General features: G+C 39.3%; 2 protein-coding genes and 1 long non-coding RNA gene across 5 annotated transcripts in view; 1 reads left to right on the top strand and 2 right to left on the bottom strand.

The window, feature by feature from the left end:
- The window catches only part of LOC118808471 (R3H domain-containing protein 2), a 90,989-nt gene extending 87,670 nt beyond the window's left edge, over positions 1-3,319 (bottom strand). For 2 of the 3 annotated variants that reach the window (XM_036571168.1, XM_036571169.1), the window contains exon 1: positions 2,770-3,319. The gene's annotated coding sequence lies outside the window, so the exon portion shown is untranslated. The remainder of the gene's footprint in view (positions 1-2,769) is intronic. The other variant, XM_036571170.1, reaches the window with a different exon arrangement.
- A 4,174-nt stretch (positions 3,320-7,493) lies between these two features.
- LOC118807570 lies at positions 7,494-10,416 on the bottom strand. The gene is made up of 3 exons (XR_005007232.1): positions 9,908-10,416; positions 8,546-8,804; positions 7,494-8,398 (listed from the first exon to the last, which is right to left on the bottom strand). It is a non-coding gene; the product is annotated as an uncharacterized LOC118807570 (long non-coding RNA).
- Positions 10,417-13,406: 2,990 nt separating this feature from the next.
- LOC118808472 (inhibin beta B chain) lies at positions 13,407-16,660 on the top strand. The gene is given in 3 exon segments (XM_036571171.1): positions 13,407-13,986; positions 15,158-15,675; positions 15,677-16,660. Coding segments are annotated over 3 exon segments (1,167 nt in total). The 5' UTR covers positions 13,407-13,589; the 3' UTR covers positions 15,929-16,660.
- The last annotated feature ends 1,191 nt before the right edge of the window (positions 16,661-17,851 follow it).

The raw sequence follows: 17,851 nt of genomic DNA on the forward strand, positions 1-17,851 counted from the left end.
CTTAAATGTCGTTCATTTATTTTACTGCATTTTTAATCTCATACTCCCATTCAAGGTGGATTAGTTTTACCAGAGGAGGTCTGGTAATGCTATTTGTAAGGGATTCCACTGGCCAATTCATAGACGAAGTATCCATGTCATTTGTCCAAATTACTTCAAATAACCTAGATCGAAAAATCACAGCCCGGACCATTACTGCAGTGTTAAGATTAGAATTAAATGGATCCAAACAAAAAAAATTTAATTCCAGAGAAAACCAGATAGAACAGCATTAGGCTGGAAAGGTGGGCTGTCACAGGACTGAAACTGAGTGGCCTTGTGAGAAGTACCTTCACATCTTTCATTTCATTCTCCTTCTAATTAGCCCAAAAATGTTTTAGATAACAGCAGATTTGCACTGAACTTGACAATAAAGGAACTGTGCCAAGTCGAGCTCTATTCTACCCATTAGCCTTGTCTCCTGGTGACCAAAAAACAGAGGTGCCATTGCCAATTACCAGGATTTATTTTTACTTTACCACAAGGTTTATTTGAACAGGACTACTATTACTGAAGGAGTGCCAAGTCTGATGAATTATAGAGGGCAAAATCTGTGAAAACTACAGATTCATACAGGATTAAAATCACAGACCTCATTAGCAATCACTCAAATAACCACAGCTCGAATCAAGCTCCAATAGAACTAGAATAGTGAACTAAAATAGAATAGTGTTTCATTTCTCTGTAATGCTGATGGACTTAGCTCCAATTTCTACATTTTATAAATGTTTATGTATCGGCATTCGCAGAGACATACACAAAAAATATAACAACAGCCCACAGTTCTCGTATCGGTGCATTACTAGTTTCACCTCCCCCTCTTTCTCCCCCACCTTTCACTGAGCGAAAAGGCTCAGCAAGCTTAGAGACCTTTCCTGATACCGTGTTTCACTCAGACGTATGTCATGGTACAGAAAGATAAGCATTATTATTTATGACTCACGCTGACTATAAACAAAGGAAACATCTGCTGGATGTAGAAACTCTTGATTTTGTCATCACACAAAGAAAGTTTTTCGCTCCTTTTCAACAAAATCACACGTAGCAATTCACCTATGACAAGCTAAAAAAAATCTCAACAAAATATACATGCAGAGTGTGTTTTTAACCAAATCACACTTTTACAGGGTCAGATAAGATTTCTTTAACATTATCAGCTGCAACACAACAAAATTAAACTCCCTGTTCAACACAACTCGCCCACATTTCTTTAGAAAGATGTTTCACATTTATGAAAACAGTGCCAACACCATCCTTCGTCAGTCAACTCACAAATGGAGAGTAGTTTAATCAAAAAAAAAATCTTTGTGACTTATCCAGTGACTCAGTCCAGAAGAACTGACAGTCCATTTGACCCACTAGAGATTTCAATTCATTCAGACACAATAATGAAGTACCATTATAATAAAGAAAACTTACAATACTCAATAATATTGAACCTTGGCACAGACCTAACAGTTAGGTCAATACTGTTAGACAGCTACGATTTCACACTGAATTGAACCAGTAACAGTCACATCATCACTCCGAATAGAGCCAATAACAGTGAACTGATCTATGAAATCCCATCAAGACTGATTTTGGAAAGTCTAGCATCCTTCAGCATCATCACACTACTTGGCCTATCTGAAGTCTGGAGCATCCTTATGTACTTCTGGACTCTAGAAAGTCTTGTTAATATGTGGTCAGTCCAGAAAAAAAAAAACAGCTAATCCTCATGTGTATAAAATATAACACTCAACATACCAAACATCTAAATCTATAATCATGTTTGTGTAATAAAGGTATTAAATGTACATTAAACACACTGGATGGCTTTAAAGTAAATGGCAGCACTGCACTGACCGTGCCATGTCGTCTATTCACTACTGTCTCTAAAGCACACAGTTCATCTGTAAGCATCACACATAGCATAAGCTGAAATTGTGCTTTTCGGACATAAACCATCAGGAGCTTTCTTCTATTTTGCTGTATTTGTACACGAACAATCGCTTTATATAACTGGCGGACAGTTACAGCTACAAACAGCAAGCAGATCAGTTCAGCAGAAACACTGAACAGCACAGAAATACTTCATATCGTCATTGAAACTGAGTTCGGCACTTGGACTGCAAGAGTGAGGCTTTCATACACACAGACATACATACATACAAAAAAATTAAAACATGAATGAGCTGACTTTTTGCATTTGTTAGATAAGCTGCATAAACGTTTACAGTGATGTGTAACACATGATTCACTGAGTTGAGTGACCTAAAATGTGCCCTGTCTTCACCTCTCTCTCCATCAAAGATGAGACACTATGGAAATAAACACAGCTAACGGTTAACATTAGCTAGTTAGCTTGGTTAGCTACTAGGAGTGAGAATGAAGTTCGCAGCATATTCATCATCCTAATGAATATTCATCGTCCTAATGACATTTAACAGGCAACAGTGAGTGAAGGGTGTAGGAAACCAATCTAGCTAGCTTACTTACACGGCTGGGTAGGTGAATGTTGACCTTTTTAGCTACGCTGTTTCAAGCTAGCGAGTCAGCAGAGATTGCTAGCTAACTAATTTGATTTAGCGACCACTGTGAGCAAGTTAACCTTAGCTTTAGCTACGGCTCCAGTAAGCAAGTTACTGAAATGGGTTAGTTCCCCGGGTTTCGTGACTAACACCTTGCTAAAGCTGAACACATACAGACAAGACACGCACATGTCACTGCTTTTCGATTTCAGCAACTTACCTGCCTCTACGCGTTCATTCAAAGTAGAAGTAACGCGAAAGTCCACTGTTTTCTACCAAGACCCGACTCCGGCCGGCGGACTGGGGTTAGCGTGCTGTATTTGTGGTGGCCGACTAGCTCGGTGGCGGGCACGGCTAACGTTGGCTAGCGAATTTATTGCACAAAATTATGACAGCAGTGGGAAATGAGCGTTAGCCTATTGTAGCTAGTGAGCTAGCCTTCATCATTATAAATGGCTGGTGTGTGTTCAAACAGCTAAACGCATTTTGCTATTTGTACATGGATCTTTATGTGTACTGCCAGTAACATCCGACAGCTACCCCCCTGCGTTCCGGGCCCGGACCCGCTGGCTAAAACACGTTAGCTTGCAGCTGATGGTTAATGCTGTTAAATTAGCTGGCTAACATCTCGCTAGCTTTCTGCTCGCTTACGACCCCTCAGCCTGTCAAATGCGCTCGCTGTGTGGAGAGCAGAGCAGCGCTGGGGGAGGGACCGGAGCGCAGGAGGGAACCAAAGTCAATCCTGCCAGCCGCTGCTGGACACTTTAAATGAACATAACACGCAAAGAGATTAGATGGACGCATCGATAGATGGACGATAGAAAGAGAGAAACCCAAAAGCGCCCCTTTAGTCTCTGTGCTGTGCGTGACTCTTCTACGCGCCCTGTTTTGCATAGACGCTCTAATCTGCCCCCATTTGTTTACGACCGCTTATCCAGTCATCATGAATTCAGTGCTGATTTTTAACACTGACAGAACTTGTGCAAAAACAGCCATTACGGAGTGGACGCAATGAAACTTGTATCAAGTAATGTTCACAGGGTAATCCGAAAACAGTATAATTTCCCTTAAAGGGGAATTCCACCCACTTTCCAAAATTTCATCATTATAGTCAGGATGTAAACAAGGTAATTCAGAGTGGTTTGATTTGTAATGCTCCATCGTGGGAAATTTGCCAAATCAGATCAGACCTGTGCCTTTAGGTTGTAAAGCAAAATAGTTCCCAGAGAAAGTCTTTTCCCCACTATTTCAGAAGTCGGGTTCACTCTCATTTTGGATAGTAAATAAAATGGTATTGTATGACACTGTAACGACAATGGGCCTCCACCAATATCTAAAGTGTTTTCTTAAATTTGTTCTTCAGAAAGGTCTTAAGAAAAAGTCTACATCAGACTTATGACGTGTTCTTAAATCACAGAACTGTTTGCACCTTTGTGAACTTGAGTGTGTGTAGATTCTGTTCTTACCTGATAATAGATCCCAAATAAGAAAACATTAATGACTGTCAGAATCTTCATGAAAACTGCATAAGTGGGCTTTGAGAAGAAATTTCTTCTTAAGAACGGTTGGTGAATGAGGCCCAAAGTTTGCACTGTAGACATTGCAACCCCTGGTTCTCATCGCCACCACTGAAAAGAAATCTGGTGTTTCTCTGCAAGTAACCATTTCACATCAGAACACTTTGAATGCCTTTGTTTGCATCTCAACATTTACATCTCAGAGAATTTTTTTGAAAATTTGTGATTCCCCTTTAATCTTCTGAGGCGTTACAGTGCAGTAACTAAATGGATGGTGAACCACATTCACACATTGTTTGCAATGAAGTCAAACAAGGTTGAATTGCAGAACGTCGCTTTTAATTTGAGAGTATTTATGTTTGTATTTAGTTAACCACAGGAATTGCATCCTCTTAGTCAGCACCTGCATTTCAGGAGACCATAAGTAATTGCCAGGATGAACACCTTAAATTAAACTGGCTGCAAACACTTGGTAACGATAACTGCTTGAAGTCTGTGACCCATAAACACTACTGTAAATCTTCTCTGATGATGCATTGGCAGGCCTGTAATGCAGCCATTTTCACTTTGTGCTTAATTCGGGGGCTTTTATCTACTAGCGTCGTCTTCAGAAAGTGAAATACATACTGAACGGGGTGCAGGTTTGGTGTCGAGTCAAGAGTCTACTTTTAGGCCCTGAAAAACTCCATAGTTGCTTTAGCAGCCTGTTTTGTGTGTCTTGATTTCTTTTTTTTTTTTTGATTTTCTTGATTTTTAGCATTATAAAAGCCTGCTTTGCTGACACTGACATTTCTGTGGTCTTCATGTTGAGATAGAGCAGCAACAGACATTTCTGTGGTCCTCATGTTGAGATACAGCAGCAACAGACATTTCTGAGGTTCTCGTGTTGAGAGATAACAGCGACAGACTCTAGATCTAAATGCCTTATCTAGAATTGACTCTAGACCTTAGATAACTCTCTTGTGCTGAACTATCGATGCACTGTCACACAGCTGGCCAAAAAACAACTGAGTAGATAATTACTGATCCTCTAAAATGGAGGGACTGTATACAGTACTGTGCAAAAGCTTTAGGCACCTGAAAATTTTATTTAAAAAGGCTTTAAGCATTTATTTACTCAGAAACACTAATATTAAAGTAAAAATAAACAATATTGACGATATAAATGTCAATGTGTTCACTCAATCATTTCTAAACCTCTGCTTGTGGCAGCACTGTATTTTTTATATATATACAGTTCCTGTTTTGGCTAATCAGTACTTCAGTAAATTAAATCGAGTGTGCTGGAGGTGGATTTGAACAAAACTATCTGATGGCAGGGGTGAATCTAGAACCAAGGCATTTACTTCTTTTCTGTAAAAACGTGTTTTTACTAGCAGAAACATACTTACTGCCCAGGTAAACTGTTTTAAACAGTTTGCTTAGATGCTTACTTTTGCACAATACTGTACATCTATCTATCTATCTACCTATCTATCTATCTATCTATCTATCTATCTATCTATCTATCTCCATATATATATATATATGTATGTGTGTGTGTGTGTGTGTGTGTGTGTACATATATATGTATATATGCCTTTTTTCTATCAATGTACACTAGGCCTTTTTTAGATAGACTAAAGTGATATTTTTGAATTTCCAGTGTGTAGAAATGTATTTCAAATGCTGTAATCTATTAATAATTAATGAACATGTAGAGCATACATGTAGTGCATCCATTATTAACATTGCTGGTCAATAATTCGCAAAGTACACGGGTCAGTCTCATCATGATTGCAAAGATTACTACAGTAAAGCTCTACCACAGAATCTTGGCACCTTATTAGGCTAGTCTCTTGGAAATGAAAAGAAAGCACTATTTATTGTTCTCTTCTGTATTTGTTTTGATTATGCAAGGATGGCTGTACCGATTAAAGGTACACTCTGTGATGTGACTCAGTCACTGGTCACAGGTGCAGGAAAGGAGATGATGCTGTCCCCATCATGTTCATGCACATAGCATGCAAGAAATATATATTTTTTTACCTGACAAAGCAGATCTTTCATAAAACTTTCAGCCAGTGATGGAGTAAAGGTACTTCTTGACTTTTTAATTAAGATTTCTTGATGCACCATAAACAACAGACTGTATAAGCTTAGCTTACTAAGCATAAACTATTTAGTTTGTTGTGCCCCACGGTATTAGATGTTGTGGGTAAAAGTATTTCTGCTCATACTGAACTGGACCCCAAATCCTAATATTAACCAGTAAAATACAAACTTGTACAGAACAACTACTGCAAATAATGTGTATTTTCTACTGTCAGATTCTCTCTGCTGTGTCTTGTAATAGCAGTTACAGTGAAAATCATTTAATAATTTATAAAGTAATATATAAAAATGGGCCTATGAAGTCTAAACAAGCCTCCACAATGACAAAAAATCATACTTCGCAAATTACAACTAAGCCAAAATTCTAGTGAGAATGAAGACCCATTCAGATTCTGATGTTCAAACTGCTGAAAAATTCAGCTGACTTTTTGTCCAACAGATGGTGCTGTAGCTCTTAGTTTTTGCGTGTAAGCACTTTTCAAAAGGTGAGACTCTTGTCAGTGCAGTAGTGATGGTAATGATGATTCACATATGTTAGAAATACATAATTAAGAGAAATAAAATTAAATAAAGTCTGCAGGTCTGGTTGTTACCAGTTTCCAAAATGTTATTTGCATCCATTTAAAAAAAGAAATACAAAAAATGTAGGATCTAAGAGTTCCAACCATTAGATAACTGAAAAGTTCTTATACTAAAATGTTAAGTCTACAATTAAGCCTATTTATTTTATAAGTCATTCTATGTAAGTGCTGATCACTTACTTTCTGTTTTTTGGGTTCTGATGTCTTTTGATAAACAAAGAAAAACATCAGACTAGTCCTCTAACCTTCATTATATAACATTCAGAGGCTTTTCTATATTTTGGGTCTTGGGTCCACATGCAACCCCAACATTATGTTCACGATTTGCTTCAGTGAATAACTGAACAATTTAATTCCAAAATGCTGTAGGTCCTTTTGTAACAATTTTAGATGTAACACATTTCTGAATAGAACAGCTGATTTATAAAGGAAAACACATTTTTATTTCTCTAGAAAAGGTGGTATTACTCATAGCATTGAGAACTGATGTATGTGTAAAGCCCACACAACATTATCATGAAAAAAATGCTGAAAGTGACCTATAATGCATTGTGCAACAAAACCCTTGTACTTTATTTCTCCTTGTACATTTAGGTGTTTGAGACATAAAATAAAATCTTATTCTAACCGTAAGGTAAAAAAAACAAATTAACAATACGTTGACAGGATTGTATCAGAAGGGCATGACTGAAAATTCAACTAGCTGATCAGATTGCAGGATTGCAAATTCACTACAATTAAAATCAATTCAGTTCAACTTAATTCAAGTTTATTTTTATTATACATATACACAAGTGTATAGTATAACGAAACATGTTTGGGGTATCCAGATGTATAGATAATGGACACACATAATTTGCATTTACAATACAGCATCACAGTAGGACAAAAAGTTAAAAGTTGTACTACTCTGTAGTAACTAGGCACATTGTACAGTAATACAGTAGCAAAGTTTACAGAGTGCAAAGTCAACCTTAACACTGATTGTGCAGTTCCCTGTGGCATGTGTATATGAAGATGTTCTTAGCCTATGAGATCACAAGATTTAGCGAACCTATCAGATTGCAGGAGATAAAATTCAACCAGCGAATCAGTATGTGGAGGAAAATCACACTACTTTCATTAGCATAAGTTGTGTTTTATAAGTATTTCAGGTTATTAAATTTGTTAGAGGGTAAGACTATGCAGAATAGGCTCAGCTTGCCAGGGCATTTTTAAACTGCATTTAACAATTCTGGTAGTAATTTTAATACATTGAGTTATTTTGAAAGAATTACACTTATTGGACATTCAGTTTAAATTCTTCCCAACGTGAGTGTTGTACTATAGCCTTTTATCCTAACTGTCTCCAAATGTATGGTGCTTTGCAGTGTCATTTGAGTGGTGTAATTTCATTGTTTCAGACATTAGCTATCTACAGAACTGTTTACTTCATAATGATGTTTGCACACACTGGCTGACACCATAGACCTAAACTGATTACCACAATAGCCTGTCATAAAAAGATAAAATTATTTATGTTCATAGACTGTTAAAATTATAAGCTCTGTCACTATCAGTGATGCTTTATCCACTAATAAAGTCCACACAAATTAACTTTGGGCACCATTCTCAGCTTTGACCAGGGCCTCCTTCTCCTCATAACACTCCTTATCCACTGAAAAAGAAAAGAATAAAACCTTTTTAAAGAAGTATTTAGAAGTCTCAGTCTGTTTTGATTGAATGTGTATGCATTTGTTCTTTGCTTAATAACCCAGATTTCACATGAATGAATGAATAAGTGAAGCTAATGAGGCTCACTTACCTTACTTACTCACACTAATAGTGTATATTGTAGCATGGACGTTGTGACCACCAGAGCTTGTTTTTGCCATGCTTTTGTGGTTTGCAGAAATGTGGTTTTGTGGTTCTCGTAATGAGAAAATGATATAAGTGATTATTTTGACCTGGAGATTTGAGCGTTGGAGATTCTCCTCCGTGGTTTTCAGCTTGATCTAACTCACTGGCTGTAGTGTCTCATTCAGCTCCACCTGATGATCTATCTGTAGGCTATGCACAGTCTGCTGAAATTACAAGAAATGGAAGTCTATAGAGTACACCATCTTTGAACATGTACTTCACGTATGCTGTCTGTATTTACAGTCTGAGTATGTTCTACTCTATTATGATTCTGAGAGTTTTAACCAAAGTTAAAAAGTTTTAATACGATCTGGGATGGGCTACCCTCAGCTCTGTACTGTGTATTTTTGTTGTCTTTCTACAAAACATATTATGGCACCCTGTGTGATAGCCTTGCTAAGAAACACAGAAAACATACCTGATCGCTTCAAAATAAGTTGTAAAATAGGAAAAATTATATAATACCTACATAACTGACAAATTAGGAAGACAGAATGCATGTGTTTGTAGTAGACCTATGGTTAAGGTTGCCAACTCCATCATACAGGAATCTGGGATTACTGTCAAAGAACAACCAATAATGTATTTTATTCTGATTTTACTTCCATGATTTTTGAAAATTAAAACCATAAAAAATCTCAAGGATTGAATTTTGCTTGAGTCTCAAGTCCGATCCTTGTGTGTTTGCAACCCTAGCTATGGCCTGTCTGGCAAATGCTGCCTATGTGGTTAAATGTCTTTGAGAAAGGAACCTACACTTTATACGACGGATGCAGGGGGAGCTGGGATGGTAACTTGCAGCCTTGAAGCTGCTCTTGTGTAGGGGTGTTTTCAGTATTTTGACACACCTGATTCAACTCTTCAACCAGTTAAGACACTCTTCATAAGTTCATCTCAATTGTGAAAATGTTGATCTGTATAGGAACACTCCAGGGACAGTATTTGACCTTCTGTAACATTGGGTCAGCCCCCTCAAGATTATGATAACAGAATAATGAAAAGGTAAATGGCTATGTCTTTGATCCTACCCTCTATGTGCATGCTACCAATGTAAAAACGAAAATGTATATCAGGGATTTTTCTGACAATTAAGTCATTGTTCACTTAGATCATTAGCTGACCTTCACTATCATTTGTATACGTGTGCTTCCAAATGAAACCAGTACAATATAATCAGCTGATCCTGGTTATATTCACTGTACGTCTACTGTAAGTTATGTCACATACAGTACATCCCAGTACAGTAGATCAAAATCATATGACTCACCGGTCATAAAAGTGACATCCAGATGCCGACATCATCAAGCCGATTAAGTTCTTTCGGTACATGTGAAGGCTAATGGTACTCTTAGTTGGAAGGTTCATCTGAACTTTGTTCTACAGTCAACAGCATATGAGGCCACCTGTAAAATTAGAATCTGTTCTATTGTTCCACAGTACAAGGTACAGGTTCACCCGACGTTGCGTGGAAGCGTGATGCAACAGTGTCAAAAAGCTGTTGTCAGCATGCATCAAAAATAGTTTGCCACAACTACTCTAAACAATAGCACGTGCCAAAAAGTCAAAAATAGGGCTTAGATATAATTTGTACTGAGAGGATAATCCATAATCTGTGTGTTTTGTGTTTGTGTGTTACCTTAAATCGAAGAAAGACTTCAAGAATCCAATCACACACTCTCAGCCTCATTCTCATGTAAGCTAATTTAGTGACATAGCCTTTGACACCATTCAACTTTTATCTAGAACAAAATGTAGAGCAGACTGTTGATTCCATAGTCCCAGGTAAAAAAAAAAGTTACCAAATAGTCCCAAAATCATTTTTATTCTACAGAACAGCACCTTTCGAGCAAGATGCTATATACTTATTACACAGAATACAAGTATATATTCTCAGCTTCTTCCTGTGGAACACTTGACTTGGTGAAACAGTCTGTCACATACCATTTGAATGAAAGTTTTATTCAGAAGTAAAATCTAGGTGCTGAGCTGTGAATTTTTCAATCTAAGTAAAACAAAACTAAGACTAAAATTAAGAATTCTATTAAGCTACAGCTCACAACCACTAAAATGCAATTGCAGATCAGTCTTACTAATACCAGGTTCTGATGCAACAGGTTGCAGGGTTTGTGCAATAGAAACACAGTTTAACAGTTCAGCAGACCCCTTGTTCTTTTGCGCAACTTGGTGATAACAGGCCTGTAGAGGGCGACTGAGTGATTCAGGACCCTTGACTGAAAACTGCTACTGGTGCCCATCTATCACAGAAACTGCACAAATAACTCTCAAACTAGTAATGCTTACTTTGACCAATTCTCCAGGGTATATTCTGGTTTTTCCATCTGAATTTACATGACCAAATCGTAAGGCAAATTATTCAGTAACCGCATGAAATAAATGTAAATTTTATTTTATTTATTTATTTGTAAAAGCTCCCCTCAAATTAACAGAACATGTGTTTTATGATCATACACATATTGCTATATGCTTACAATTTACTGCTGAAAGCCAAAAATCTTAGACGCTCTTTGTATTATTTTATAAAAATACTTTTTACAGAGCAGATCACTGAAGAGACAACACCTGTTTATAGTTTATAGCCTATTTGTGGAAAAATGGGTCAACTTTCAGTAGACAAAAAAAAATGTGAGTTTAGCTTCTTTTATTATAAAGTTTAAAAATTACATTACCCATCTATTTGACTGAAAAGAAGACAGTTACAGCTCTCATATGATACCCACTTTTTGAATGTAGCTTATGAAATATGAAAGTTATGAAGAATATGACGAAGTGCATTTTGGAACCACCGGTGGTCTCAAGGAGTTGAAGAGGTTAACAAAGTTTTCCTCAATTTAATTATCAACTCTGAAGAACTCAAAGAGTCTTAAGTCTGCCCAAGTCACACTCACTGAGGGCACTTCTCTAATTCACACTGCGAAGCAAAAGCCTGATTTTCAACCCCAGTCCTGGTGTGCACTGACCAGCACGGCTTCAAGTATTCCCTTAAACACACCTGATCCAACCCATGAAGAACTTGAGAGTCCATGAGCTAAAACAGGTGCAAAGGGGCAGGGAGCTGTTGAAACTTAGCAGGGCAATGGTTCTCAAGGACTAGAGCTGAGAACCAGTGCCTTGGGGTATTGGATAGCAATATACATTTGTAAAAAAGATTTTTAAACAAGCAGGAAGCACATCTTTCATTAAACTATCCTCCAAGCCTTCTGTGTCCCAGATTTATTGCACTTCCAACATATGGCTGCTAGACGGCGACTTCAAGCTGTGAGGACAGTCAGGCTGTTGCTAAGCTGTGAAAGTGTTCATCAACTCACAAAATAGTTACTGGCATTTTTAGGCCTACTGGTTTAATTAACCTCCTCAAAGTGAAATCACATATACACATGTAAAAACTGGGTACATATGAAAGTGTAAGGTAGATTTTATAATAATTAATAATGTTCACAGTCAAATAGTTTTTTTGTTTTTATTTATTATTTTATTTACTTTATTAGTTTACTTTTTTATTTATATGCTTTTTAGAAAACTATTGATATGTTTACTTCTTTAATTGCTTTTTTAACAGCATTTGTCTGCAAGGACACGGTGCAAGTGGCCATGTGGTCAACAGTGGTAATGTGAAAAACCTCCAGAACGTCCAACAAACAAACAGACCAGCATGCGGATAATGGTGACCTGCATTCCCCAAAGCAGGAGGCTATAGCTCCTTTTCCCATGGAGGTGAGGAGCCTGGATTGCATCATGTTTACAATACACGTGTTGCCTTATGCTTTCCTGAAGCTCCACTGTTTGGTTTGGATCTGTAGCAGGATGGAGGTCATTGGGATAAAGGTCAGGCGCTGGACTTAGATCTCTCATTGCCAGGGCTTATTTTATTTATTTATTTTTCCTACCTATATTCCAACAAGTCCTGGGGATCCACGGTCCTGTACTACAATTGACTAGTAGTTTAAACTACTAGCTAACATGCTAACATTGGCATGTAGTTCATACTCCTGTGTTACGACTGTCTAGTAGCTCATACACTTAGGATCAGCTTATAGTAGGCCTTGTGCTATAATTGGCTAGTTGTGCTTACTCTTAGATCATGCCAGTAACCTATGAGTGTCCAGGAATTCAATTTCCTGGGCTAAGACTGGCTGGGGGTTCGTATTCTTGAACTAGGACTGGCTTGTGGTTTATACTCTTGTGCCATGTTTAGTAAGTTTTTCATAATCCTGCATTAGGACAGGCTAATAGTGGGAACCCCTGCACTATGACTGGTTTGTGCTATGACTGGCTAGAAGTTCAGACTCATCAGCTAGAACTGGCTAGCAGCTCATTTTCGTTCTCTAGAACTGGCTCGTAGTTCATACTCACAAGCGCTGGATGAGCCAAACTAGCCAATCTTTGCAAATGAAGACGAGCTAACAGACAATCCTGTTGCAGGAAGATGCTACTAGCCAAGTGGGCGGGGCTTGTCGAAAAAACGGGCAAGAAAAAGAATTAGGCCGGTGTCAGAGATGAGCCGACAACAGGTTCAGGCACCATCCGGGCCTTCGGAAGCTCTGAGGCACGCACAGCACCTTTACTGTGTTTATTTTCCCGTGATACCGGACGATCATTTTCAGCGAAGGCTGTTTTATTTAGAAACGTACATTTGGCCAAGGGAGCACACAGGAGTTCATGATCAACTTTACGCACTTCACGTATCACTCGCGTGTACCCCCACCACCCCCGCCCACCTCTGTTTGTGTGTGTGTGCGTATGTGTATGTGTGTGCGCGTGTGCGCGTCCGTGACTCCCGCTGCGTTCATTGGCGCGTCCCTCAAGCGTGTCACAACTTTTGGTGGATTACCCCACTTCTCTCGCGCCTCGGACAGCAGTCTCTCTTCGCACCGTTCAGCGTCCCTCCTGCTCCGCGAACTACCCAACAGCTAAGTGAGCGAGGCGGCGACATGCTCTCTTCATCGCTCCCCGACCTCCCTCTCCCCGGTGACTGGGCACACGGCGGCTTGGCGCCCGCGCTGCTGCTGCTCAGCGCGCTTGTACAGCTCCAGGGGCATGGGGGTGCGGCCGCCGCGTGCTCCTCGTGCTCCGGGCCCACGCCGGCACCGGACGGCTCGGATGAGAGTTTCCTCATCGAGGCGGCCAAGAGGCAGATCCTGAACAAGCTGCACCTGCGCGAGAGACCCAACATCACACACACTGTGCCACGCGCCGCGCTCGCCACAGCGCTGCGCAAACTTCACGCGGGGCGCGTGCGGCCGGATGGCACGATCGAGCTGGACAACGGCGCGGCGAGCGCGCGTATCAACGACCAAGCGTACGAGATAGTCAGCTTTGCAGATACGGGTAAGAAAGCTACACTTATAATTCAACACTATTCATTCACTTGATCAGTGGTTCTCAACTCCACTCCTGGAAATTTTACACCTGATCCAGCTCATCAACTCATTATCAACCTGTTCATGAGTTGGACGAAGTGAGTTGTGACTTGAAGCTGTGTAAGACTGTGGATCCCCAGGACTGGAGCTGAGAACCCCTGACAGCATAATCATGTGTCTTTGAAGATGCGTGAAACTTTCAGAGTTTCTGTCCATATTGTAAAATTTCATGATACATGCTAGACTGATCAGGTGATATTTAGCCCATACACTTTAAACACGGGCTCAGATGACAGAAAAGTTGTTTTAAAAGTTACTTTAAAACACTGTAAATAAAAAAAACATAATTTACAGCATTGTTCAACAGTTGCAAATATTCTGTTTACATTTATGCTATCTGTAAACGAAAGTAACATGAAAAAGTACTCCACTGAATTTACTTTATTTGGGTGTGTACACATTTCCTCATGAACAAAATACTTCAATACAGTTTTGTCTTGCCACAATGATTGCTTAGAAGTAAAATATTTTAATCATGTGGAAATAATGGACACAACTGAATAAGGTCTATGTAGGGGTACTCACCTGGAACCGACAGGTATCTGTCATCAATCTTAAGTAGAATAAAAATTGCCTTCCTGTTTCTGACTGTCATAACAAAGAAGTTGAGTTGGGTTTGCTGTTTTGAACATTTTAGATGTGATTTTTAAAAAGAGAACTGATTTTATTGGGATGTCTCCAATGTCCTATTGTTTCAGTGCACAACTTTGACAAACTTAGAACAAACGTTTATGTGCACTTTTGTGTTTGTGCTACAGTGCTGAATTCACACCTATGTTCATTTTATACTTAAACTTTTGGCTTATTGCTCAGTTAGGCTATTAATTTAAAAGCATATTTTCTAGTAACTACTATTAATTATTCAGTAACTACTATGAAACCAGAGATTTTTCTGTGATTTTTGTAACAAAATCAGGCAAAGAAAACAGCTCTAATTTCTCTCCTTCTCCTACAAAGTTTTTTTCTTCACCGTTTTTCTCCACCTTCCTCCTGAGAGCCAATCCATCCATCCTCCTCCACTTATACATCCCTCCCACTCACCTTTGTTTTCTAAAAGCCTCTTTCTCATTTCTCTCCAGATGACGAAGGCTCCAGTGGCATCGACCCCAGTCTGTCCTTCCAATTCCTTCAAGAGCGTGGGCAGAGTGTGCAGGTGCTGCAGTCCTCACTGTGGCTGTACGTACGTCCGGGCGATGGCCCACGCCCTGTCGCCCGTGTCTCCGCCCAGGTCTACCTGTCAGGCACAGGGCAGGCCGGCAACCGCACCCTGCTTCTCCAGCGAAGCGTGGAGGTGGCACGAGGTGGCTGGCACACCTTCCCTGTCACCAGCACCCTGCAGGCCTTCTTGGACGGTGGGCAGCGGCGCCTGCAGCTGGAAGTGCACTGTGAGGATGGGGGCCAGAACCTGTGCAGCCGGGGCAAAGCGGACACCTCCCAGCAGCCCTTCCTGGTGGCGCAAGTGCGTCTCCGTGACGACGAATCCAAGCACGCCCTGAGCAAGCGCTCGCTACGCTGTGGTGATGACGTCAGCGTCTGCTGTAAGAAAGACTTCTACATCAAGTTCAGAGACATTCAATGGCAGGACTGGATCATTGCGCCCTGAGGGCTACCACATGAACTACTGCATGGGCCAGTGTCCGCAGCATCTGGCCGGCTCGCCGGGTATCGCTTCCTCCTTCCACGCCACCGTCTTCAGCCAGCTGAAGGCAAATGGCATCCACACAGCCATCTCATCATGCTGTGTGCCCATACAGAGACGTCCGCTCTCTATGGTCTACTTCAACTCGCAGCACAGCATCGTGAAGACTGACGTCCCAGACATGATCGTAGAGTCCTGTGGGTGCACGTAAAACAAATGAAACATAAAAGACAAGTTCATACTGCAGAAGGCACTTTTACCATGAAGATATTGTTTGAGATTGTGAGCATATTCACCCAGATGCATTTCACATGCAGTAATATGAAACAATCCTATTTATCAGCTTAATGTGTTTAAGGAGTTTAGAACTAAACACCTTCACACAGGCATCGTGTTGTTTATGCAAAGGAAGGCTCATAAACATCTTATATGATATTAAAAAGGCCAAAGCAGCGTTCATTTGAATCAAAGCCACTGTAGTGATTATGTGACACTCTGGGCCTTTTCACTGTACCGTTTGATAAATTTTCAGCTGAGGCCGCTGGCCTGACCTCTGCCTGGTTACCCAATGAGATGGGTAAACAGTTATTGCCACATGCTCAAGCGAAAGTCTAAAAAGGAATGACGGTAAGCGGGCATATGTGACATGCTGATGTCTACATGCTGTTTGATTTTAAAGTTCTGGGGAGGGGGTATAGAATCAGATTATGTGTCAATCTGCATATTCTAGCAAAACTTTAAAGTGTTTGACTTGTGTTTTACCAAAGTTCTCAAGGCTTTTTTGTGTACTGTTTTGTTTACGTGAAGCTGCAGAGTGTATGTGAGTGTTTTCTTCAAATGTATGTTAAGTTAAAACTTTTTGTTTAGATGCTATGTTACTTTTTATTTAGAGATGTTTTTTTCTGGCAAATGCAATATTTTTGGAATTTCTGCAAAAATCCAACAGAGAAGCTTTTTCACTAAACCAAAAAGAGACCTGCCCAAGGCTGTCTCACAATTTTGTCTTTTTAATATTTTTTATAAAGCTGTTCCTCTTCTGAAATACATTAGAGGGAAGCTATGATTGTGCTGTTCTTGGGGTTATGGCATCATAGTTTGCTTCAATTTCCATGTTTACAGTTCTATTGATTTCAGGGTTAGGCTCACAGATAAAGAACAAAGTCTTTCTAATGATCGACTTTTATAATGCTTCCGGATCTATCATTGCATGCTTGGACTGTATGCATTCTGGTCTTATAGGGACTAATAGCTTCTCTCTCAAAAGCACAAACTCATGTTTGTGGCTGCACTTTTTTATCTGTTATAATTTAATAATTTGGATTGAGTTTTTGTTTTTTTAATTGGGTCATACAAGTATGACTTATTTGTTTGTATGTCATTTTGTTCCTTTCCATTGCTTTGTTGATGTAAGTTAAATATACAGTAAGTTATGACCAAATACCAAAACTGTAAGTTAAAGTTCTCTGACAATTAATTTTTTAAATGTAATTTGTTTAATTTTGTAACAAAGTACTATTTTATTACAGTGTGATAGTTTGAAAATCATTGTGCATTGTGATTTTGTTAAAGTTTTTTATTTTATTAATAAAAATGAAATACAATATTTTACTTATTTCAGCGTACACTTCATTCAGCTTTTCATCAACTTCAACATTTCATATCATAAAGTACAGAGATGCTCCTTATGCCAATCAAGTTCCATGAAATATATTATCACTTATCAAATAATTGATTGCCCCGTTGGTATCTCTATATGCCCCAATATTGATTTTGAGGGCTCAAAATCAATAACGTCTGAAAGGCAAAGAGCGTGTTTGCTTGGGCAAACACTTGAATTGGTTTTTTATGGACCGTCTATATTTGTCAAGTAAACATTCGTCAATTTTTTCTGGCAACACCTAAACTCACTATGTTCCATAAGAACAAAGGACTGACACCAGATCTTTCCTGTACTGTTTAGCTATAGTACCACATAAGCAAAATATTTAGTATATTATTAGTATATGTTTCCAACTGCATATTCACTCGCTTTGTTTCAGTTAGCCCAATAAAGTTGTACCTTCACCACTCTACCCCTGTTTGCACATTCTGAAAACCGCTGCCACGCTGGAATGCGCCTCAAAACGGTAGCAGC

The sequence above is a fragment of the Colossoma macropomum genome, unplaced genomic scaffold, assembly GCF_904425465.1.
Source record: "Colossoma macropomum unplaced genomic scaffold, Colossoma_macropomum, whole genome shotgun sequence".
NCBI lineage: Eukaryota > Metazoa > Chordata > Actinopteri > Characiformes > Serrasalmidae > Colossoma > Colossoma macropomum.